The following is a 26,502-nucleotide window of genomic DNA, read 5'->3' on the forward strand; positions in this document are numbered from 1 at the left end:
TGGTGACACGGGAAACCTTTCCATACTTTTATTACTCGACCTCAGCTCAGCTTTTGATATTGTCTGTCATAAATTTTTACTCATGCGCCTCTCAGAGATTGGCATCTCAGGAGCCGCGTCATCCTGGTTTTCCTCCTATCTGACAGACAGAAAATACTATATCACCATGCACAATTATAAATTTCCCGCTGTCATTCTCAAACAAGGTGTTCCACAGGGATCAGTTCTCGGCCCATTACTATTTATTATATACATTTTGCCTCTCGGACAAATTATTCGCCGCCATGGTTTTCAATACCACTGTTATGCCGACGATATCCAGATATATACTGCTTGCCGACCGGATTCTACTCACCAAACTACATCACTAGCATCATATATTAATGAATTAAAGACCTGGCTCAATTGAAATTTTTTCAGTTTGAATCTGACTAAAACAAAAATCTTAATTACTGGTCCACCATCTCTAACAAAAAAAATATAACTAATACTTGTCAAGTTATCAGGGTTTCTTTGCCTCAATGTCTGCCCAAACTTGAAAAAGGCTTCAATCAATTTAGAGGGTGCATGGAATAACTCAAAGCATCTGATTCTTCATCATCGACGCAATTTATTGAAAATCTCTCAGCAATGACTTGATCTTCTTCTTGTACTTGTTTTCAATGATTATTTCAGATGGTTAGCTTAATAACCTATACAAAAAACATATATAAATATATGAGTCACTACACACAATATTGATCAATTTACACAGGATATTTAAAATACAAACAACATTGTCAAACTATTCAGTGTTTACATAGCAACTAAACAGAAATGTAAAATGTAAAAACTTGGGTATCACTCTTGACCCTTCACTGACCTTCGACGCTTATATAAGTCAACTCTGTAAAGCTTAATTTTTTCAATTCCGCCGTATTGCCAAATTCCGGTCCCATGTCAGCCCAAAAGACACTGAATCGCTGGCACATGCGTTCATCACATCTCGCCTCGACTACTGTAATGTTCTTTTTTTCTGGACTACCAGCACACTATCTCACGTTTCCAATATATTCAAACTCTGCCGCAAGATTACTAAACAATCTTCTCATATCACTCCAATTTTGTTCAAACTCCACTGGCTACCCATGTTATCCCGTATTACTTACACAATTCTTCTGCTTACCTTTAAGTCACTCAATGGTCTTGCTCCTTCCTATCTCTCTGACTTACTTTCTCCTTATATTCCCCCTCGAACTCTCCGATCTTCTGGCTGTGAACTCCTCTGAGCCGACATTTTGTCCTTCATCTATGGGTGGTAGGTCTTTTTCCATTATAGCCCTTAAGCTATGGAACTCTCTTCCCCTGTGTCTTAGGACAACAACCAAGCTGCATGAATTTAAGTCTAAACTCAAAACCCATTTGTTAAAACAGTATTATCAGTCACGCTTTTCTTAAAGTCCCTGTAAAGGCAATTTAAAAAAAAAAATCTAAACACATTAGAAATGTTAGAAATGTATTGCTAAAAAATATTACAAAGACTGTGAACTGTGAAGAACTGAATTGTGGAGTTAGACCGTTAAACAGTTTTTCACCATTGCTATTTTCCGGATTTTTTGGGCGGGTCTAAAACAGGGATCGATGACACACTGGAGCCCCTGAGCTCCTGGACACACCCCTATTTGATGACGTACAGGAGCCACTGAGGCTGGCCGCTCCCCTAACAATATAAATAAAGCACATTCACATCCGTTTGCCGCTCAATCGCAAGTTACTGTCAGTATTATTAGTTACTAAAGCCTACAGTTTGCTAGCTAGCTGTGCGTTCGTCACGGAAATGCGTACTACCTGGATGCGGTCACGTACAAAACAGATCGGTGTCCTTATTTACATTACCGAAAAACGATCACATCAAGAAGAGGTGGATTCATTTTGTGAAGAGCAACTTTGATGGAGAGCTGAGGAAGATCGCAAACACCCGCCTCTGTAGTGGTCATTTTACACGGGATAGTTGTTTAAACTTTCGTCGGAGACAACTGGGATTCACTGATAATCCGCTGTTACTGGCGAGTGGGGCCGAATCGACTATCTCCCGCCTCGGCCTTCATCCTCCCGTCGCGCCGACAGCTGTTGAGCGTAAACTTCCACGCGAGTGGGTGTGGTTTCAGCACAGCTAGCGGACACGCCCCCAGTGTTTGAGAGCAGAGACTACTGCTCATTTATTCAAGATTTTGATAGCTTATTTTATGTACTTGTCGGCTTTTTTATCATTCAAATTTGGTTGGGTGGCTAATAACACATTTTTCTGTGGTGTGACAAACTCAGAACACATACTTAATTTTGACTTTACAGGGATTTTAAACATTTTTCATAACTCTGTATTACAGTCATAATGTTAACCTTAGGTACCACTAGTCTTTTGCATCTTTACTTCAACTGCCCACCTTCCATCCTGACTGTAAATAGTGTCGTTTTTTTTTCTGTTTTTGTTTCTGTCTGTATTACAAATGTAATGCGATATGCAACTGCAATCGCTCATTTTCAAATGTCTATTGTCCATTTATGTGTGAACTGATTGTTTGTTCTTTACTGTTACTGTGAAGCGTCGTTGAGCTTGGGAAAGGCGCTATATAAATTAAACTTATTATTATTATTATTATTATTATTATTATATATTCATTGCATGTTGAACTCCTTTGTAGCAAGATATGAAAGAAATCTGATAAAAATCTAAATCTTAAAGTGGATTATTTGCATTCAGAATCCTATTAAAATGATGAGTTTGTAATAATAATATTAATAATAATAAATCAAGTGTAAAGGCGAACATAAAAAATATAAAAGTATAGTTTACCGAACAAAATTTTTAATAACCTGTTTAATTTTTTTTAAACTGTGACGTGTTGTGATATTATAGGTTCAACACAATATTAGTAATACAGATTTATTTCAATGTCAAATAAGTGAATTGTTTTATATTGCTGTTATTACCCTTGTTGAGTTGTCTTAAATAGTGAGATAATAAAATACCTAGCCTGCGTAAATGCATCATTGTTGGCTTTAAAGACCCCCTGCAGTCAATAATTGTATCCCTTAAAAAATAAGTTATTCATGCCATAAAATAGCTTGGATGTAACTCTACACCTTTGCTTCATTATATAAAAAAAATGCCTCAAATGAGTAATTATTTAAATAGTATAAACTATTATAATTATGTATATGGCTTGATTGATTAATACTTAACCTACAAATACGTATTATAATATATAAACACACAGTATATATACATATATATATATATATATATATATATACAAAATGTATTTCATTATGAGCATGGGCTTCATAGAAAGTGTTAATGAAATCATCTCAGATCAAAGGAAATGAGAAGCAAATAGAAAAACTCAGTGGAAGGTCAGACAGAAGCAGCTTTTATGCATTAAAAGCATTTCTAATTCAATTGGTGACAGCTTTTCTTTTTTTTACTGATATCTGAGAGTGTCACTGTCACATTCAAATGAATTAAACTTGTGTCCTGATTGCTTAGTTTTTCTAATCTCTCAATTTAAATGAATCATCGTCTCTGTATGAGGTACTATCAGTAACAGTATGACTGTGAAACCTTGACTTTCACATAAAGCAAATATGAATCAACATGTTAATGGGAGCACAGATGCAGATAAACATGCCTGAAAACAGAGTTCCATTACCAGACGGGTTTCTGGCCAGTTTCAAATTCATTCCACAATGAGAATGAGTAAAAAGTATCTGCACCTCACTCTTGCTAGCTGATAACAGTCACACAATTGCAAAGCCACTGGGCATATTTAACTCCATTGGAAAGTGGGGTTAATAGACCCTTAATAGACCCTTTTTCTTCCAGTCGAGGTGTACAAGATGTTCCAAGACTTGATGAATCTGTTATTGTATATATTGCACAATACAAATGCAAATCTGGAAAATGTGTAAAAATGATGCCAAATTTTGTGTTCAATATAAAGCTGATCCTATATACCCTACACACACTGCAGTTCAAAGTGTGTTAAGCAAATCATCATTTGAGTGTTCATATTGAAAGTAAAGCGTCATGCGAGTAAGTATTTTGATAGATAGGAAATTGCCTGATTGGAGCAGTGCAGCAAATCTGTAAGTTGATTTGGCCTGTTGCTCTTTTAGTGTGTGATAAAATATTAAACAGTGACGTAAATACAGCACACTTCAGCAGCTAATAATGGAAGTTAAATAATAAAACATAGCCAATTTGAAGTACAAAATTCACCCCACCCAAACAGAACTCAACAACAGCGATTACTCCTTTTGTTTAGTGGATTTTCATTGACATTACCTCAGTTCCAGTAGAAACATGAGTCATTCACTCTTTCAATCATGCCACCATCACGAGAAGCACTTGTAGGGAGTGGAATCATTACTAGGGCAACAAAGAGGAAGCATGGGGTAATTTGCATGACTGATTGCACCAGAAATTCTGTTATTTTGGGGAAAGATATGTCTCTGATTGGTGGTTATGACCATAATCAGTCCGCCGGTACTCTCGAGTGCTCTAGTCAAAGAGGTTACAACTTACTTTGGCTTTTGCTGAAGAGATCTCTAGGTGGGGATGTAATGTTAAAGTAAATCAGAGAGACACACTTAGGTGTTGTGTTTGATTGAAAGTTCAGAGGGATCAGAAGACTCCAGAACGTTCTGTACTTTAAGAAGATAACCTGGCGATAGCAAAGAATAATGGCTGACTGCTAGCATGATAAAACGGACGGTATCTGGAATCTTGTAATTATTGGCATTGGCCAAAAGCTTTTCTTTTGTGAAGTATAAAGTCTGGAATTTATTGTTTAATATTCTAGTAGAGAGCCTTCTACTGGGGCATCTGACAATGATGAACTATTTAATTTAAAAACACACAATTTAAAGGGTTAGTACTCCTAAACATTTTAATTCTGTCATCATTTATATCATTTTATATATGTCATTATTTGTATTGTCAATGTCTGAACAGCTTGTAATAAAAAAATAATTAAAAAAAAACTAGATATTCCCTGACTTCTTAGGTTGTCTATGGAAGCCTGTAGATGGATTTTTATGTGAAGGCTCCTGAGAGCCTTTCTTCCGTTCAATGACACATGAAATGAATGCTTATACAGTGTTCAGGATAATGAAGAAAGAGCCATTACTGTAATGTCAATGTGTCATACAAAGAAAAGAGATTAAATCAAACTATATGGTCTCAAATACTCAGATCCATAGTCTCAAAAATACTTTATAATTGCACACCTTAGAACATCCATTAATCAGAAGTAAGCAATCAGCAGCTCCATGGTAAAGTCATATGTAACACATTTTAAGTTATTTATAGACACACTAGGACATTGAAGGATTTGTTTTTTCATACCTCTGACGATTAATTCTGCAAAGTTTGACACTGCAGCTCCATATATTGACTGAGTGAGGCATCGGTAGAGGTCCTGCTCTCCACGTTGGGCTCCGCCGACCTGAAACCATGCAACCAATCGACGCTCTCCTACTGATGATGTTACGGAGTATGGTGACATCAAAACACCGTTACGTCTCTGAAAGAGAGAGAGGTACGTGATGCAGAATTTATCATCCATGTGATCTCACTGTCTTGTCAATCTTAATCAATATATTTACACATACAAAAATTTATATTATAATAAAATGGATATGCAAAACATTATGATCAGTGAGATACAAGTCATTACCAAATTTACAGCAGCTGTCTGCAATTGTTTGGACCACTCTTTTCTGGACTAAAGCAACATAAGTTTAATTACAGTATGACACAAAACAATGAACACAAACATTTCCACCAGATCCATGCATGTCAACATAACTGAAAGATTCCCCCCTTTAATATTCATGATTAATAACTCCACAAATCTCTCATATTGTAGTATGAGAAGCGGATCTCAATCCTGCAAATGCATGGAAAATTATCAAATCAAGTAGGAAATATTGTAATTAAAAGTTCCAACACATGAATAGCAGAACAAATTCATATGTAATAAATGTTATGTAATAAAAGTAAAGCATTTATTAAAATTAGTTCATTTTAATTATTTAATACATTATTCAAATCAAAAATTGAATCTGAATTATTTAATGGACCTTAAAAAATGGAAATTAACAACGAAGTTTATTAAATATTAAATGATCAGATTTTTAAATATTGTCACGTATTTGTTCAGGCTCGTCTGAGGACGACTTAGAGAAGAGACGTACTGCTCATTGTTAATACAGAAACTAACAATAAGCTCCTATTAGTTAACGTTAGTTTCTGTATTAACAATTAACAACGAACAGTTTATTAAATATTAAATGATAAGATTTTTAAATATTTTAACATGTATTGCTCATTGTTAATACAGAAACTAACGTTAACTAGCTTAATAGGAGCTTATTGTATTTTTTACAGTGTATATATTTTAATGCTTTTTAAAGGAGTGATGTACAGAATTTGGTACGGCAATCATCATTATTAGTATTTCTTAAAGTATATTCATGGTTTTAATGAGTTGTCTATCCATGATTTAGTTTTTTTTTTCTTTCCTGGTGCATAAAGAGCAAAACAAAACTACTCGGTTACTATCGTAACCTCAGTTCCCTGAGAAAGGGAACGAGTATTGCGTAGCAATACTCAGTGGGGGAAACTCCATGTCCTCGATTTACTGAAGCCTATATGTAAAACGCATTTGCAGCTGCACAGCTAGCACACTGAGCGCCTGGCACGCTCATAGGCTGTGCTGCAGCAACTGCACATCCAATGGCGCGGGCGACTCTGATGTGCGACCAATGAGCTAGCCCAATGTCAGAGCCCACCGAGGCCTAGCCTATATAGACCCCCGAATTAGCCATTATAGCAGGTTTATATGACTGAAGCGACAACTTCGCCAGTTACTATAGTGCGGCCGGCTACTCAATACTCGTTCCCTCTCTCAGGGAACTGAGGTTACGATAGTAACCGAGTAGTTCCCTTTCGAACGGTCACTTCGTATTGCGTAGCTATACGCAGTGGGGACGCCATGCAAAACGCCGCACCCTAAGTAACTGGTTGCCCTGCAACTCAGGACCCCTGAGCTAACAGAACAAGCCAGAACCCAACAAATATATTTATATACATAACAGACCAGACACTGTCGGGCCTGAAAAATATATATGAGTCAGTACAACTGACAGAATATACTAACAAAACCAGACACTGTCGGGATTATTAGCACAATTTTATAACCGGCCTAAGCGGGTTTTATATATATATGTATATGATTATGCACAGTAATCTTTGTAGACAAGACCAGACACCGTCGGGTCTTAATCATACCGAAAGTACCTTCGCCTGCAGGGAAGGCACCTCCATATTATAGAACTTCATAAATGTGGAAGGCGAGGACCAGCCGGCCACCTCACAAATATCTTGAATGGGAAAACCCGATGACCAAGCCCATGACGAGGCCATGCCTCTAGTCGAGTGGGCCTTGACACCTATAGGGCAAACCTGACCCACTGATGTATAGGTCATAGAAATGCCATCCACTATCCATTTAGACAGTCTTTGCTTCGTGACTGGATCACCCTTAGAATGGCCACCAAAGCAGACAAACAGCTGTTCTGACTGTCTAAAATATGCAGAACACTCCAGATAGATTATCAGTGCCCTGACAGGGCAGATAAGATTAACCTCCCCATCCTCAGCCGAAGGGGGAAGGGCTGATAGCGTAATAACTTGTGCTCTAAACGGCGTTGAGAGCACCTTGGGTACGTACCCATGCCTGGGTTTGAGAATGACTCTGGAGTCATCCTTCCCAAACTCCAAACATGCAGGACTCACAGAGAGAGCCTGCAGATCTCCCACTCGCTTGATAGATGCCAATGCCAACAGGAGAGCAGTCTTTAGCGAGAGTGGTTTTAGATCAACCGACTGGAGCGGCTCGAAAGGCTGTCCCTTCAGGGCCCTAAGGACCGTGGAGAGGTCCCAAGGCGGCACCGAAGGGGGCTTGGAGGGGTTAATCCTCCTAGCGCCTTTCAGAAACCTTACTACCAGGTCATTACTTCCCAGTGAGTGGCCAGCCACCAAAGCATGATGCGCTGCGATGGCTGCCACATAAACTTTGAGAGTGGACGTGGTGCGGCCCGCGTCCAGTAGCTCCTGCAGGAAGGAGAGTACCACAGATACCTCACATGACTCTGGGTCAACTTGATTTTTCGAGCACCAGCTGGAAAAACCCGACCACTTCAAAGCATACAGGCGCCGAGTAGACGGGGCCCTTGCTTCAGAGATAGTGCTCTAGATTCTGTCAGGAAGGTCCCCGGGTACCCGTTTAGGGGCCACACATGGAGGGCCCATAAATCTGGTCGGGGATGCCATATCGTTCCGTTGGCCTGTGTGAGGAGATCCTTCCTCATTGGAACAGGCCAGGGGATCGTGTCTGACAAGTGAACCAGCTCCGGAAACCACGGTCTGGATTTCCAGAGAGGAGCCACCAGAAGGACTGGGCATCCGCTCTCCCTGACCCGTTCGATGACCTGTGGGATCATCAAAACGGGGGGAAAAGCAAAAAGGGGGGGGGGCTGGGCCAGGGACGAGCCAGCGCGTCCCTGTTCTTCGAGAAGAACACCCTGCAGTGCGTGTTTGCTCTCGAGGCGAAAAGGTCGACTTCGGCCTCGCCAAACATCTCCCATATTAGACTGACCGTCTGAGGGTTCAGGGACCACTCGCTTAGGGGAGTGTTGCCCCGTGAGAGCATATCCGCGCCCAGATTTTGGACGCCCGGGATGTGCGCTGCTCTCAGAGAGCTCAGACTGGCTTGTGCCCACAGGAGGAGTTCCCTCGCCATAGCATGCAGGTTGCCTGACCTAATGCCACCCTGGCGATTTATGTAGGCCACCACTGACATGTTGTCCGTACGGACTAGGACGTGGTGACCCCTGAGGTTTGACAGAAAAGCTTTCAGGGCCAAACCAACTGCTTTCATTTCCAGACAATTGATATGTAAGCTCTGCTCCGTGCTCGACCAGAGGCCGGCGGCAGGCTTGCCCTCATGCAGCGCTCCCCAACCTAGGTTGGACGCGTCTGTAAAAACCACCTTCCTCCTGGAAACTACCCCCATGGTCACCCCCATGTGGTACCAGTCCTGAGCCCGCCAGGGAATCAGTGTTCTTAAACACCCGTGATTCACCATAATGTGCAGGCTGTTTGACTGCCATGCATGGGTTGGCACACGGCGTTTCAGCCAGTGCTGCAGCGGGCGCATGCGCAGTAATCCCAAGTGGAGTACTGACAATGCAGCTGCCATTAGACCAAGCAGTTTCTGAAATTTCTTCAGAGGCGCGCACTTCCGCGCCCTGAATGCAGCCACCATTGTCTGTATAGAGAGCGCGCGCTCTTGAGTGAGCCGCGCTTTCATTGTCACAGAGTCTAAAACCGTGCCCAGAAAGACAACAGTCTAGCTGGGGGTCAGTTTTGCTGATGGCTGAGAATCAAATCCCTGTGAACTATCAGTTCGTCTCTCGACTGCGCCAGCACCAGGCAGTCGTCGAGATAATTCAGCACGCGCACTCCCTGACTTTTCAGTGGGGAGAGCGCTTCATGCATACATTTTGTGAATGTGCGGGGTGCCAGGGACAGAACGAATGGCAGATCGGTGTATTGATATGCCCTCCCCTCGAGGGCAAATCTCAAGAATGTCCTATGACGAGGGTCGATCTGAATATTTAAATATGCATCTTTCAGATCCATTGTAACAAACCAATCACCCGGGCGAACTTGCGCGAGAATTTGTTTGAGTGTTAACATTTTGAAAGGCCGTCTCGTGAGAGCCTTGTTCAAATGTCTCAGATCTAGAATGGGTCTGAGTCCGCCGTCTTTCTTTGGAATTAGAAAATAGCGGCTGTAAAACACAGAATACTTTAGCGCGGGAGGGACTGACTCTATTGCTCATTTTGCTAATAAATTCTGAACTTCGGTGCGTAGCACGTGACCCACGCTGCTTCTCACCGACGTCTCGATAACCGCCTGGCATTTCGGGGTCTGCGAGCGAATTGGAGGGAGTAGCCTCGCTTTATAGTGTTTATAACCCAACTCGACACACCGGGGATGGCTTGCCAGGCCATGACCCGTGTAGCTAGGGCATGACACACTGAATGGGACGGGCCGTCTAACATAGGGGGACCTGATACCCTTATAATGTGATTTGTGCACATACTGAGTGTTTGACTGACTATACAGGCTTTTGCCCGGGGGCAAAGAGGCCTGCTTCACCGGTTTGGCTGGATGAGGCGAAGGCGGTGGCTTGGGCTTGCTGTTCGTGGAGCTCGAACGTTTCGGCAAGAAGTGTTGCATAGCCTGGGATGCTTTCTGTGCCTCTGTGTACCTCTCCGAGAATCCCTTCACCGCCGGGCCGAAGAGACCGGAGCTTGAAACCGGGGCATCGAGAAATCTAGTCCTGTCGGCTTCTTTGATCTCGGTGAGGTTGAGCCAAAGATGGCGCTCGAGCACGACCAAGCTCGCCATGTTCCTTCAGATGGCCTGTGCTGTAGCCTTAGTAGCACGCAGCGCTAGGTCTGTAGCACTTCTCAGGTCTCGAAAGGCCTCCGGGTCCGGGCCAGCCTCGTCTATGGACTGGAGGAGTTTGGCCTAGTAGACCTGCAACACGGCCATCGTGTGCAGGGCCGATGCAGCCTGACCGGAGGTGGAATACGCGCGTCCAGTGAGGGCTGAGGTGTTTCGGCAGGGTTTGTTGGGATGAGAGGCTCTAGCTCGCCAGCTAGCTGCAGTGCTCGGGCAAAGATGAGCAGCCACGGCCTCTTCGAGGGGCGGCAAAGACTCATAACCCTTTTCCGCTGCGCCATCCACGGAGGAGTGCGTCGCGGAAACTGCAGATCCCACACGTGCCGAGTACGGAGCGGGCCAGGCCTTGGTGAGCTTCTCGTGGACCTCTGGGAAAAATGTGGCTGGTTTGTGACAAGGGGCCTGTTGGCGCCCCGACAGGAACCATCCATCCAGCCGACTACGCGACGGCTCCTCGGGCGTGGTCCACTCTAGCTCGAGGTCCGCGACGGCCTTCGTCAGGATCCGAAGCATTTCGGCGTCGGAGTTTGTCCTGGTCGCTGAACCACTAGCCACAGACTGAGAAGCGGTGACAGGGTCGAGAGAGCCCGGCCACTCATCCTCCGAAGCGGCGATGGACAGGCTGTCGTCGCGCTCGAGAGATCCGCCGAAGGAGACGAGGCCCTCCACGTGGGAGGGGGGGCGCTGGTCTCCTACAAACAGGACCGGTGATGTCGTCCGAGTAGGAGAAAGTGAAGCACGCGGGGACGCGGCCGGCGTGCATTCACCAACTTCCATACTCTCCGGTTGCCGTTGGCTGCGACGCTTCTTCTTCCTTGGAATAGACAGCGTGGCTGAAGCGGCATCGCCGTCTCGAGAGAGAGCTAGCAGATTGCGCAGCACGGAGATAGGCATGCTTTCGCAGGCCGCACATCCGCCGGCAGAGAGTGCATTCTCCGCGTGGTAGATCCCCAGGCAGGAAATGCAGCTTGAGTGTTGGTCTGCCTCGTGCCGATGGCCTACGCACGCACGGTTAACTAAGAAATACACTTGAGCTCCCCGGGGCGGTTCAGCACAAAGAGGAGGCGTGATCCGGCGCAAACTTTCCCTCATGCTATTTTGCTGTTCTATAAAACAATTGCACCACTGACCAGAAAAAAACCTAGTCTAAAGTCAGTGGCGCGTTGCGCGTACATTCAGATGCTATTTTAAGCGCGCATGCTTGGCCATAATACAGAGTGTGAACAACGCGCATACACTGTAGATGATTCTCTCATCTACACAGATACATTTAACTTTTTGAAAAAGATACATTATTATAAGGAAAAATATTAAAACACGAGGGAAATCATTGTTGTGTCCATGACGATGGGGAAAATAAGCATAAAGTTTACACATTTACCCAAATTATTATATGCATGTTTAACCGAAGCTAATTTGGGTGGGTTTGTCCCATCCCCAATGTCACTTCTCTTTCTTTTACGGCCCTGACGAGAACATCGATCTCCTCGGCTGTGAACCGATTCTGAAGCGTGCCTGGTAAATGCGCCGTTATAATAGTATTGCGCCATGGAACAAGCGCACCTTGTTCATCATGCTCTTAAAGGGAATGTGATATAAAGCTCTTATTGGTTTGTTTCCCGTTACGCCCAAACCACACCTATGAATAATGAAGCTACTTCAGACCAACCCCTTTTAGATTTGCGCCAGGCACAAGAGGCATTTATCCCGTCGGGAAAATAGCAACAGCGCCGGGATCCGCCCACAAAGTTACTTGCGCTTTGCGCTTTACAGTGTATTTTATGTGAAACTTATTGAAATTCGATCTGTTCCAAGCACAAAGCTTATCTACTTTGATGGCTTTGAAGTTATTTTAGAAATATTGATATACTATTATATTTTGAATTAGCTTTAATTTTATACTTTCAGTTTTAATTTATATTAAGTGTTAGAAAAAGTGTGTTTACTGTTAATTTATTATTTTTTGTGTAATTGACATTTAGTTTTTTATTACAGATTTTGTTTAATAATTGTAGTACTTCAACTTACTTTATTTCAGTTAGGTGTCAAGGCAACATTTCTAATTTAAGTTTATTCATTTTAAGTTTTTCCTTGAATATATACATTTTATTTCAGCTTTATCAATAAAGATTTGATTTTTAATATATCGTTTGATTTAACAAGATCAACACTAGCTTGGAAGACTAGGAATATTGTGAATAAGTAATATAGACTATTTTTTTAATATATGTATGGTGTTTTTTTTTTCATCTTGTTTGGAGCACGGCAGCCTGCAGTCACCATCTGCTTAAATTATATTTTTTCAAAGAAGAAAGTAAGTCACGGTTGGAGCAACATGAGGGTGAGTAAATAATTGCAGGACTTACATTTTTGGGAGAACTTTTCCTAAACCTCACATAGTTTAGGAAATCTAACAAAATAACATTTTTGTCCAAAACAGAATCAAAACAGAAGCTGCAATTAAAGCATCTGAACCGCCACCGCATGACAAGAGACCCCAGGTTAAATTACTAAACAGGAAAGATGGGCTGTCACTTCCTGTTTGTTGCTGCTGCGTGGTTTGATTTGGAGCTCCGTAAAGTTGATTCTTAATCCTCTGATTTCTTCTTAAAATCAATTGTATAACCTATCATTTGCTCTTTCTTCATCAGGTGAACATATCCCTAATAGTATATCAAAAACAGAATGCTTTGACATCGCTAGTTGTATCCGATTTCCAGAACATCTGCTACCTTAGCCCATTAACATCACTAGCGTGATCCAGGGTGCTCTTGTTTACACTCTTCTCACTCAGCAGACTGACCTCATGAAATGGCGTATGTATGACACGCCAATTCGTATATCCATTTTTGGCGTTCTATCAACACGCATAATCGCTTTTCAGCGTGTTTATCAACGCCGTTGACTTAATGTTACATCACTGTATATATAAATATATGACCTACCCCAACCCCGTCCCTAAACCTACCCGTCACTAGGGTTAATACCATTTATGAGTCTTCCCCTACCATCCTAGGAAAAAAAATATCGCTCTCCAGATGTAGATACATTTTGCTTCGTTTCGCTCGGACATTTAACTGCGTACACATACACGTGGAATCACTCGGACATCTAACGGCGTAGACATACACGCGGAAGATGACGGTTCGTTTCGGCGTGGACATACACGCTGATAGCTCAAAATGCGTATAGATAACACGCCACTTGACTTGAAAGTGGCGTGTATGTTTACGCAAAGTCATGATGTCATGTTGCACTCAGAAAATATGTTCTAATGGTGAATGTAATGGATGTTTGTCTACCTTTGAGTGCACTTGAGAACAGGAGTTGGAGTTGGAGGCCATGTTACACTTTCAGATAAGAAAAAAAAATCCCTTTTAGCCTATCTCTTGCTCTGGCTACCATGTATAGACTTCCAGGGCCCTATGTTGACTTTGCCAAGAGAAAATCTGCAAACTCTTTTAGATTTTAAAATTCACCTAGATAATGTAAATGATTCGCTAGGAGTTGCATTTATAGACATACTAAACTCTTTTGGGATCAAGCTAAAACTCACCAGATCCACTCATCGTTTTAATCATACACTAGATTTAAATATACTGCATGGAACCATTTTTACTGATATAGATATTCTACTGCAAAGTGATGATGTCACTGATCACCCTGTAACATGCATACTGTGCACTGCTAATATTTGCCATATCACTCTGTGTTATCGACCAGGTTAAACAACTATCCCAACCACTAAAAATAGATTCACAAATAACTTGATTTCTTTGGTTATTCACAATTTTCCGCTCCATGGCAGCTTTCTGTATTCCATTCTCATTTATGTATTTTCGAAAATGGTGCGTTTGGTTACACATGCATCTGTCATGTCAAACCTGGCACTAAATCTTTTTTATAGAGCTTGAATGTTATAGACACTATGAACTGTCTTTCTGTAGAAAAAAAGAGTTGTACATTTCTTTAGAATTTCTTGATTTGTGTGTCCAGTATGAACAGAAGAAAGCAATATGCGTAAGAAACAATGTGAGAGTGAGCAAGTAAATAAGTTCTACATTTTAGTTAGTAGAGTAAATGTTTTATACAAGCACACTTGCAATAAATGAAGTGTAAGTTCAAGTTTAATGTTTTTATGCAAAACGTCTCGGTTACGTATGGTAACCCTCGTTCCCCGAGGAGGGAACTGAGACGTGAGTCAGAAATGATTCTGATGATTGGGGATCGCTTGCGAGAGCCTATCTACTTCGAGTGAAATAAAACGAGCCAATGCATGCGATAATTGCACCAGCTGCTGTGCATCACAGCGCGAGCATATAATAACCATAAAGTGCGTTCGCATCCTTGTTTTTCCGCTGAGGAGCTGGACCTGTGACTCGGCCATACAGCGGAAGCTCAGCAGCTGTGGCGAGGGGACTCACGTCTCTGTTCCCTCCTCGGCGATTACCAAACGTAACCGAGACATTCCCCTTAGTCAGATCACTGCAACGTGAGTCAGAAGTGATTCAGACAAATGGGGATATCTACCAAAACGCCACGGCTGCTGGCCCTTCAAGCGCTCCGCTTGAGCCACCTGGCATGACCGCAGTGTTGGGCAGAAGGAGGAGCTCTAAGCTCTAAGCAGCGTCAATCACTGCTGTTCCGCAAGACCCAATCAATGTGATTTATTGGATAACGCTGGGAAAGCGTGCCCTTGGGGAAGGGAACGCTGCGGAAGCCACATCCTACCACGGAGGGAGGCACTGTGACGGATACCCATATGGACTAGCCAAGTATTACAACATATGGCAGTCTCTGAGGTGGTTCCAGCCTAGCTATTTGGGAGAACACCATCAGAGACGTCAGAGCGGGCTCTGTTGAGGGAAAGACAAGGGCTCGTCCGCAGAGGAGCTGATCATGGAGGAATACACAAATGTGGTCGCCGCAGGGACCGCTACATATGGACACCCAGCCTAACACAGGTTCTAAAATGCATGCAAGTGTAGGCCTGCCACAGGGGTGACGGAGGAACTCACAGGGTTAGCCATTTCTGGGGAACACTACTGGAGCAATAGACACACGTATCCGGCCCACGGGGGCGGGAGCAGCGTTGCAACCCGACACTAAGAATGGGTCCTTCACGCTACTGGCAACTGGGGTCGAGTACACAGGAAGATACCAGCTCTACACAGAGGCTATAGAATCTAGCGAACGTGTTAGGTGTTGCCCAGCCCGCAGCTCTAGATATATCTGTCAGCGAGGCACATTGAGCCAGCGCCCAGGAGGAAGCAACACTTCTAATTGAGTGTGCTTGCAACCCCAATGGGCAAGGCACGCCTTGGGCTTCATAAGCCAAGGCGATGACATCCACTATCCAGTGGGCCATCCTCTGCTTGGAGACAGCCTTCCCCTTCTGCTGGCCTCCATAACAGACGAAGAGCTGATCTGAGGTCCTAAAGGTTTGCTTTCTGTCCACGTAAAACCGCAAGGAGTGGACGGGACAGAGAAAAGCCAGGGCTGGGTCTGCCTCCTCCAAAGGCAGTGCTTGCAGGTTCACTACCTGGTCCCTGAAGGGAGTGGTAAGGACCTTGGACAAATATCCGAGACGGGGTCTCAGGACAACGTGATTGGCTGGCCCAAATTCTATGCACGCTTCGTCTACCGAAAATTCTTGCAGGTCCCCTACCCTCTTGATGGAAGCTAGAGTAGTCAGGAGCACTGTTTTTAGTTACAGGATCTTTGACTCAGCTGACTGTAATGTTTCAAAGTGAGGTATCTGCAGTGCGCTGAGCACCAGAGACAGGTCCCAAGAGGTTATAGAGGGGGGCAAGGCGGATTTAGTCTCCTCGCTCCCCTCAGGAACCTTACGATCAGGTCATGCTTTCCTAATCACTTGCCTTCAACTGCATCGTGATGTGCGGCAATAGCGGCAACATACACTTTGAGAGTGGAGGGAGACAGCCTTCGCTCCAACCCATCTTGCAGGAAAGAAAGCACGACTCTGATCGGACATCTTCGGGGGTCTTCAGGAAAGAGGCGGTCTGCCATTAGCAAAGCCACCCCACCACCAAGGGTAGTGAGAGAGAAAATCAGAAAAAACTTTTTCTGCAGATTTTGGCATGTTTGGCTTGCCATATTGGCGCCAATATGCTTCCATACTGCCAAAGTTTTTCACACACATCCGGGCAGGCACAGGGGGCGGGGCAAGGCGATTACGCGTCGCACTGCACCCCCAGAGTAGCCCGGGAAAGTGTGACTGTAAAGTCTGAATCTGATACAGCATGAGCACACACACCATTACAATGGGAACTCAGCTTCCTCTTCATTTCCAGAGTGTAACAGCCCTCTTACCGATACAGCGATCGACATCTGATCCTCCCCTGGAGCCCCGAATTAAATGCTTGGTCCCTCATGAGAAGAACCAGTAATCCCATCCAAAAGCTGTCAGGCATGCGACAGTGAACGTGGCCATCAACCTCGATGGCACACGGCATGCTGAGCGCTCAAGCCCTCGTGAGAAAGGCAAGATGAACAACGTGCCGACGTGGTCATGCTCCCACCCACAAACACAGTCTCAGCATGTTTGCGATACGCTAGAAGAGTGAGGAGCCCGAGGAGGTGGTCTCGTTGGGGAACACTCACTGTAATCCTCAGATCACCAGTGCTATTAGCCAAAATAGCCCTTTTCTGGTGGCTACCAGAAGAGGAACTAGATCGGGGAATAGGCAAAGGGACTCCGTTCGTTTGAGGCACTTGAGTCCATCCAGAAACAATGGATGGACTCAATGACATCTTGAAAAAGACGCAGTCAAACCGTGTATGCAAGAAACTGCTCTCTCTGGTGCTGAAGCACCCAGGGATGACCGCGGCTACACAAACAGGACGATAGTGCAAGCCTGAAGTGAGCACTCATATTCTCATTGAAGGCGCAACATTCTGAGCTGTGAAAACAGCTGTTTTGCTCTTTGTGAGATCATCATTAAAGCCTAATAAATCAAATATGATACTCAACAGAAAATACATTCCAGCTTTTTTAAAGATACATAATTAAACATATTCGTTAAATAAACATTAAACAATAATTTAAAACTTAAACAATAATAACAATAAATCTTTATTTATAATTATTACTTTCCTATGGAATTTTGTGCGTTATGTCAGGACGATCATTCACAACCAATCAACCAAGGATTCTATATAAAATAGCTGATTAGAGAATGTGGAAGTTGAAAGAAAATTCTCAGTGGTTGAAAATCACTATAACAACTTTCACCAAACATGTAAATGCAAATCTGAACAAATGATCAAGATGCTTGCCTGCTCCAGGAGAGAGTGAGTCAGAGAAATATATGAAGTATCATAACTACAACTTTTACAATATTTAGATAGACATGTCAAGTAGTAGAAAATTTGCATGATTCAGTATATTTAGTTGATATTATTCGTCTAGCTCTGATCTCTGAGGGACAGCAACATTTTTTGATTTGTGCTCATTTTATAGAGTTTACACTCATTCTGTCACAGTCATTATCTGCACCAGTCTGTCTTTGTCTGCACTACACTTCCCAGAATCCTCCTTGTCTCCACACCTGAACTCACTCCCTCAATTACACACATGTTCCTCGTCTTCATCATCCGTGTCACCTGTGATCACCTTGTTAGATTCAGATTCAGATTCAGATTCACTTTATTGGCCATTTAAAGTATAAAACCACATTGGAAAAGAATGTGCAAGAAGCTCAAGGTAAAATTGTCAACACATAGAAGGACATAACATAAAACAGACAAGCAAGTGCCACATAAAACTCAATAATAAAACACTATACAATAAAAACCATACATAAATAAATGTAAAATTTAAAGTGCCTAATTTAAAGTGCTTTGTTTAAAGTGATCACAGCTTGGGGAAAGAAACTGTTTAAATGGCGATCAGTGGAACATTTAATAGAGCGATACCTTCTTCCTGAGGGAAGCATCTCAAAGAAGGCCCCTGCAGGATGGCCTGAAGCATCATTAACAAGTTTTAAAGCTCGATTTAAAAGTCTAGCTTTATATGTAACCTCCAGGAGCGGCAAAGTGCAGCCAATAGTCCTGCTGGCTGAACAAACCACTTTGTTCAAAGCCTTCTTCTCTTTCAAGGTGAGATTACCAAACCACACAGTAATACAACTAGTTAGGACACTCTCAATTACACAATAGTAAAAATTCAGAAGAATCTTAGAATTTTGAGTGAACTCTCGAAGCCTACGTAAAAAGAAGAGGCGCTGTCTCGCTTTCTTAGCAATGTTAGTTGTATTAGAGCTCCAGTTCAAATCATGAGAAGGAGTCACACCCAAAAATTTACATTTCTCAGTAATCTGCACATCGGAATCATGGATAGTAATAGGCACCTGATTCCTATTATGACAAAAATCAATAACAAGTTCACACGTTTTAGAAGTGTTCAAAAGCAAGTTGTTTTCCTTACTCCGTTGAACAACATTCTCCACTTCCTCGCGATAATGAGATTCATCGTTTGAACTGATCAGCCCAATGATAGTTGTATCATCGGCATATTTGATTATCACATTGTTAGCATTGGATGCTTCAAGGTCATGAGTATACAATGTGAACAATAGGGGGCTCAAGATACACCCCTGCGGTGAACCAGTACTAACATACAGCTCATCTGAAATGCAACCATTGATTTTGACCCCTTGTGGTCGACAAGTGAGAAAATTAAAATTCCATTTACAAATGGCATCATCGAGTCCAAGACATTTCAATTTGTGAAAGAGCTTTGTTGGGACCATTGAATTAAAATCTGAACTGTAGTCTATAAATAGCATTCTAGCATATGATTTATGTATATCTAGATGGTTGTAGACAGAGTTCAAAGCAAAGGAAATGGCGTACTCAACACTTCTGCTTTTTCTATATGCAAATTGTAGTGGGTCCACAGACACAGGGATTTGATCTTTGATAAAGTCCAACACCAGCCGCTCAAAGGTTTTCATCAAGACAGATTCTGAGGGCCACTGGCCGATAGTCATTCAGACTCATCACAGGTGTCTTCTTGGGCACTGGAATTATAAATGATCTTTTAAAGCTAACTGGAACAGTGCACCTCACCAGTGACATGTTGAAAAGATCAGTCAGAACAGGACTAAGTTGCTCGGAGCACAGTTTAAGGACACGAGGAGGAATACCGTCCGGTCCAGGTGCCTTCCTAACCTTCGTCCTGGACAAGATCCTCTGAATGTCCTCCTGAATGATGGTAAAACTCTGCTCATTACAAGCAGGAAAAACAACAGGTTCAACATTTCCAATCTCAAAACGACAATAAAACTCATTTAGTTCGTTTGGCAAGGATGGGTCAACATTAGTGATGGATCCTCCTTTAGGTTTCCAAGAGGTAATAGAATGTAACCCTTGCCACATACGTCGTGGGTCCGCCTCCATAAAATGTCCCTCTATCTTAGCTCCATAGGCTCGTTTAGCAGCTTTAATTGACCGCTCCAAAGAATATCTGGACAGCTTATAAGCAGCAGCATTACCAGATTTAAAAGCCGCGGCCCACTGTTGTATTTTCTTATTCACATCACCATTGTACCACGGGTTCTGGCTAGCATACCGTTTTGTTACCTTTTTTGGAACACAACAATCAATGCAGAAATCAATGTACCCAGTCACTGCATCACAATACTCATCCAAATTTTCTGAATGGAACACAGAACAATCAGTAGCATCAAAGCATCCTTGTAGTTTCACTTCACTCTCCTTCGTCCAGCACTGGACAATACATGACGAAGGTTTTAATTGTTTACTCCTCTGTATATATGTAGGAAGAAGTAACACAGAGGAGTGATCTGATTTTCCAAAGGCTGGTCTGAGACTAGATTGATAAGCAGATTTTACATTACTGTAATAGTATGTTATGTTTGATTTGTGCTTGTATTTAGTTTGCTTCAGTTCAGTCAGTCTTCGTAGGTTCTTGTTAATGTTACAGTGTTTTATGTGCGAGTTAACCTTCTACCCGTCAGCACCTGTTTAGAAGAATATATAAGTAAATGTTTGGATTGGAGCCTTTTGACTCTGCCTCTTCTTCAACCCGCACCACATCCATGACAGAAGAACCGACCACCCCAAGATGGACGATGGGGTCAAGTTAATCGTCCTGGCTCAGGAGAGCCAAAGCCTGTTGTCTTTCGCCCTGGACTTTTGCCGCATCGTGGTCACCAGCGACCTAAACGACGAGGCCCTGTGCACATTGTTCCGGATCAGCGCTACATTCAACCAGCCCATAAACCTCCCAGACACCACCAGACTAGACTGGAGGGCGAGCCCCATCCAGTGTCTGGAGAGTGTCGAGCCTCGATACGGGACACAGCCAGCCCCAGGGATTCTTCGTGTCACAGCTGTCCACCCAGAGTCTCGTCCCACTGAGACCGTCCAGCCAGAGCCTTCACCACTGGTCCTGCCCAGCCCAAGTCTCATCTGCCCAGCCAGAGACTGTTCTTGTAACGTCTGCCCAGTTAGAGACTGAATTCCCACCCAGCCACCCTCTCCCACCTCCTCTCATTTGCCACCTCTCTGATCTTCCGCCTCTGCCAGTCAGCCCCTCAGCTTCTCATCTTATCTCCTTCCGCGAGGTGGAGTCGCCGTGGGTCTGCCAGCCTGCAGCTCCAGTTGGGTTGGTGGATCCCCGGTATCCACCTCCACCCTCCGTGACCAGAACTCCGTCTCAGCCCAACAGTCCATTCACGTCTCCTTGGCTCCTACCCCTTTCAGCTCCACCGTGGCCCATCAGTGCACCAGTTCCGCCAGGCTCCTTCGTCCCCCCGGATCCACCTTGGTCACTCGTCCACCTTCCCTCACCTCTGGACTGCCCCCGGTTCAGTCGGACTCCTCACTCCCTTGGTTCTCACTCCCTCTGCCTTCAACGCACCCTTCTGTGTCCCCGCCTGCACCTCAAATGCATGAGCCGGCGGCCCCGCCATGTCCCGCTGGATCTTCGGCGTCGCCTGGGCTTGTCGGCTATCCAGCTCTACCCTGGTCTCCTTCACCACCTGCTCCGCCCCCATCAGTCGGCACCCTGGAGTCTTCAGCCCCACCTCCTCCACCGCCCGAAGGGTTGTCTATGCCTGGCCGCCTGCTCATCCTCCTCCGCCCTAGCCGCCTGCTCATCCTCCTTCTCCCTGGCCGCCTTCTCAGCTTGCTCCGCCCTGAAGGCTTCCTGCCACGCCCTAATCAGCCTTCAGGGCGCCCAGCCCCCCACCCCGTCAATGTTTCACAGCGTGAGGTCACGCCTACCGGTAGAGGGGAGTTATGTCACAGTCATCATCTGTCATTTTATTTGTGCTTGTATTTAGTTTGCTTCAGTCAGTCTTCGTTGGTTCTTGTTAATGTTAGTGTTTTAGGTGTGAGATAACCTTCGGCCCGTCAACCCGTCTGTACCTGCTGGAAGAATATATTAGTAAATGTTTGAATTGGAGCCTTTTGACTCTGCCTCTTCTTCAACCCGCACCACATCCGTGACACATTTGTGTATCATATTGTACAATGTTTAAAACATTTAACTAGACATATCAAAATGTAGAAAGTGAGTATGATGTAGTAATTTATATTACTCCAGACAGGCTCTGATTTCTCGGCGACACGCAGAGAAATTGCAATGTGATTTGCAATCCCTGTGCTCATTTCATTCATATTGTGCTTATTTACTACACACACTCATTAAAGTGTAATGATTTTAGAGGTTTATTTAACTATAATATCATGCTATCTCTTGGCTCACCTGTTATCCAGCAACCACAAGAAATGTCTGCCGAATGTTTTACCTATATCATTTGTTAGAATCTTTTTATTCATTTTGAAGCCATTATCCGTGCCTAAACGAATAAGGTATTCGGCTTCTGGAGCATCCCACACCAAACAGTATTTATTTGATCATCATATAATAGCTGAATAAATGTATTAATAGTGCACAATAGAACACATAACATGATTTATAATTAATTATGGACATGTGCTTGCTTGTTTAAAGCTTGCTTTTTTTCTATAGAAATCATGCTAGCAGAGCAAATGTGTAATTAAAATAGATGTTTAGCAATTGAACCGATTACGAAAAAGTTGTGATAATGTTGCATAATTTTGTTTGCTGGATACAGCCATAATCAACATCACCATGTTTGAGTGAGTGTGTGTGTGTGGTGTTGGGGGCAATGCAGACAAATAATGTGCTTAAAATGACCAAATTGTCATGCTATGTTAAATGTATGTTTGATAATGGTTAATCTAGTATATCTAGAAGTTTTCATTCAAAAGAATATGGGAATTGAACCACTACTTTATTCATAGAAAGGGATATTTATACTGTTTATTGATACAACTACAAATAACTGCTTTAGGTGTAAAAAGTAGGTAAATTAAAAAAATAATAATAATCGTGTACCTTTAACACCAAACAATTAGTGTCATGCACTGCTTCTGAACATGGGCAGGATTTTCAATTTGCTGTAGCTTCCTTTAATACTTGACTGTTCTAACACAACCAAGTTCAAACTTGTGTGACCTTTCCAGTTCAATGCAATTATACTGAACCTCTTAACATCAATGAGTGAGTAAAACTGTTGTAAAACAAGAATCTACATGGCCTAGGGTGAGACTCCTGCTCTAATAGCAAACATAATTGAAGCTGCAAGCAGCGATGAAAGGGCCATCGCACCCGTTCCACCGCCACCCGGTGGTTTAGGAAGACACAGCATGGTGGGCAATGTGCAATGTGTAGGTAAATATAGGAGGAGTATCTCAAAGTCAGTTACAAAATGTTCCTTTATTATGTTGATAATAGCATGCTTTATCACTCAGCTAAGTGTTGCTAGCATGTTTAGTATGTTTATAGCATGTTTAATATGTTTATAGCATGTTTAGCACACAATGGCATATTTTAGTATGTGGCTAGTACTACAATACAGCGTTAACCATGTCACTTCGTGTTGTCAGTAGGTGGCGCTATTACTATGACTGAAAATTGTCATGTAGATGTGTTCAGGGCAGGTCTCATTAAACATGTGAAGTTTGGGGCAGGTAAGACATTGCCTTCGTGAGTAACAACAACTTCCTGTTTCATTGCATTAGCATGCTTTAGCACTTATCTAAGTATTGCTAGCATGTCTTAACATGTTTCTAGCATGTTTAGAACTCAATGGCATATGGAATATGTTGTTAGAACTGCATCACAGTGTCAAACATGTCACTTCCTGTTCCAAGTAGGTGGCGCTATTACTATAACTGAATATCGTCATGTAGATGTGTTCAGGCCAGGACTCTTATCAAACTTGTGAAGTTTGGGGCAGATTGAATATTTCATGCCTGAGTTACAGGAACTTCCTCTTTCATTGGATTAATAGCATGCTTTAGCACTTAGCTAAGTGTTTGCTAGCATGTTTAGCATGATTTTAGCATGTTTAACGCACAATGGAATATTTTAGTATGTGACTACTACTGCATTACAGTGTTAAACATGTCACTTCCTGTTGCCAGTAGGCTGTGTTATGACTATAACCGATTATCGTTATGTAGATGTGTCAGAGCAGGACTTATATCAAACATGTGAAGTTTGGGGCAGATTGGACATTGTATGCTTAAGTTACAACAACTTCCTTTTGCATTTAAAAGCATGCATTAGCACTTAGCTAAGTGTTGCTAGCATGTTTTAAACATCGAAATTTCTCAGGCCGCCGAGGACACCATGGAGCTAGAAATGTGTCTTTATTACATGCGAGAAAATAAATGATCATAAAAAAAAAAAGTTTGAGAGAAAGTTATCACACTGATAGCAAAAAAGCATTTCATGAGAGAAAAAAGTATATTTGAGAGAAAAAGTTTTCATACCAACAGCAAAAAATTATATTTGAGACTAAAAAAAGTTTTGAGATAAAGTATTTCCTCATAGAACATTAAAAAAATATAAATTTGAAATTTGTAAAATTATTTCTGAGAAAAAAAATCTCTCTCAAAATACTTTGAAAAAAAATCTCAAATTATTTGCTATCAGTGTGAAAACCTTTTCTCTCTAAAAAAAAGTGTTTCTCTCAAAAACGCTTTTCTTTGCTCTCGATGCAATTTTTTGCTCTTGTGTCAGGATTTGGCTTTAGCTGTGAAAATTGTGTCATGGGCGGGGCCACGTTCTTTTTTTCCTATTGGAACGTTCCTATTGGCCAGTCGGGTGAGCATCGTCTTGTCTTGGGAGTCGAACTGAATCATTACACCATTGTTCGCGTTCGGTTCACCTAGATAGTTGCCTGCTCTGCCTCTGCCATAAGAGTTTAGATTCTCTTCCCGAGGTCGGGGGGATATTTCCCGTCACAATCCTCGGGCCAGGCCGGGCCTTTGATCTAGAGATGTGCACTCCCAACGCGGCGAGAGTGCGGCGCAGGACTAGATTTGATGGCCGAGTGCGAGCGCGGGCGCAGTGCACTCACTCTGTATGTGTGGGGTCCGGGAAAATAAAACGATTCGTGGGACTCCCGCAAACTAGAAATATCTATGAATAAAACATAAAAACGAATACATTTTTATTCATCTGTTGCAGAAAAGCAACAAGAACAACTAAAACAAAATACAAAGAATTTACAGGCCAGAGTTTCGTTTTATAACATGTTTGCAGCGTTGAGCGATGTAGCCAATCACAGACATATGTGCTGATTTCTTGAACGCAATGGCCAATCAGAAGCATTTAAGATAGACTCCCCTCACTGCTCAAAACGGACTTTTTGTTCAGTGCTGAATTCTGTATGCTGGAAAATCCTCTAATTATAACAAACAAAGTGAATATATTATGAAAGATTCATTGTGCAGTCAGCTTCATTGATAATAACAGAGATGTGTGAGATCGCGATGAACTGATGTCAGCTTTAGGAATTTTTAAGGGAGCGCACTTTGCGTGCATTCAATCATGCCAAACCATGCACGCAGTAGCCTGCTTGTCTTTATGTTATAACAGTGGTTTGTGTGTTAATGCTTTAACCCGTTTAATCCCAACGGTCACAATTGTGACCGCATCTTTTTTCTTATTTCTGGAAGCTCTAAAAATGTTGTTATTGACTTTGGTCAAGAAATTCAACTTTTAAATGACAAAATAGATTGTCTTGATTAAAATCTATTAATGTGATGTGATTAGTGTGAAAGGTCACATGACCATATCAGTTTACTTCCTGCTTGCACATCTAGAAGAAGATGTCTTCCTCAGTATACTACAAAAAGTAGTATGTAAAACATCTTAATTAACAGATAGAACTATCATATTTTGTACATATATTCTTTAAAGGGTCTACTACTGATATATTTTGAAAATTATACTCCTGCATTTATATTTTGCTCGTAAGACTTGTAAATTTGTTAACGGTCACAATTGTGACCGGTAGTATAACACAGTGCTTCAATTGAAAACACAGGTATTGGCTGGTATTGGCAGGTATTGGCAATCCTACACTGAACAAATGCCACACCTGTGAGGGGGATGGATGATCTTGGCAAAGGAGAAGTGCTCACTAACACAGATTTAGACAGATTTGTGAACAATATTTGAGAGAAATAGGCCTTTTGTGTACATAGAAAAGGTCTTAGATCTTTGAGTTCAGCTCATGAAAAATGGGGGCAAAAACAAAAGTGTTGCGTTTATAATTTTGTTCAGTGTAGTTATCAGTATCCCAGAAACTATCAATTTGTTGGACCTTCTAGACGTACGTGACCGGAGCATTTATGCTGATGTGTATGATGGTGACACGTAGGCTAACTTGAAAGTATTTGGAGGTGCAGAAAAGAGGAGGAGGAGGAGAAAGTAAAATAGAAAGTAGTTGAGTACGTCAGTTATAACGACCCACGTATTAAAATGGTCGGGTTTAAATGGGGCTCGGGCTCATAATTATAGTTAATGTGTCGGGCCGGGCTCGGACACA

General features: G+C 42.7%; 1 protein-coding gene across 7 annotated transcripts in view; it reads right to left on the reverse strand.

Moving 5' to 3' along the window:
- The window catches only part of ptprua (protein tyrosine phosphatase receptor type Ua), a 555,997-nt gene that overhangs the window by 230,382 nt on the left and 299,113 nt on the right, over positions 1-26,502 (reverse strand). For all 7 annotated transcript variants that reach the window (XM_077200103.1, XM_077200106.1, XM_077200105.1 and 4 more), the window contains exon 6: positions 5,387-5,564. In XM_077200103.1, the coding sequence (XP_077056218.1) occupies positions 5,387-5,564 (178 nt within the window). The remainder of the gene's footprint in view (positions 1-5,386; positions 5,565-26,502) is intronic.

The sequence above is a fragment of the Siphateles boraxobius genome, unplaced genomic scaffold, assembly GCF_051911475.1.
Source record: "Siphateles boraxobius isolate OS27281-9 unplaced genomic scaffold, OSU_SipBor_1 43, whole genome shotgun sequence".
Taxonomy (NCBI): domain Eukaryota; kingdom Metazoa; phylum Chordata; class Actinopteri; order Cypriniformes; family Leuciscidae; genus Siphateles; species Siphateles boraxobius.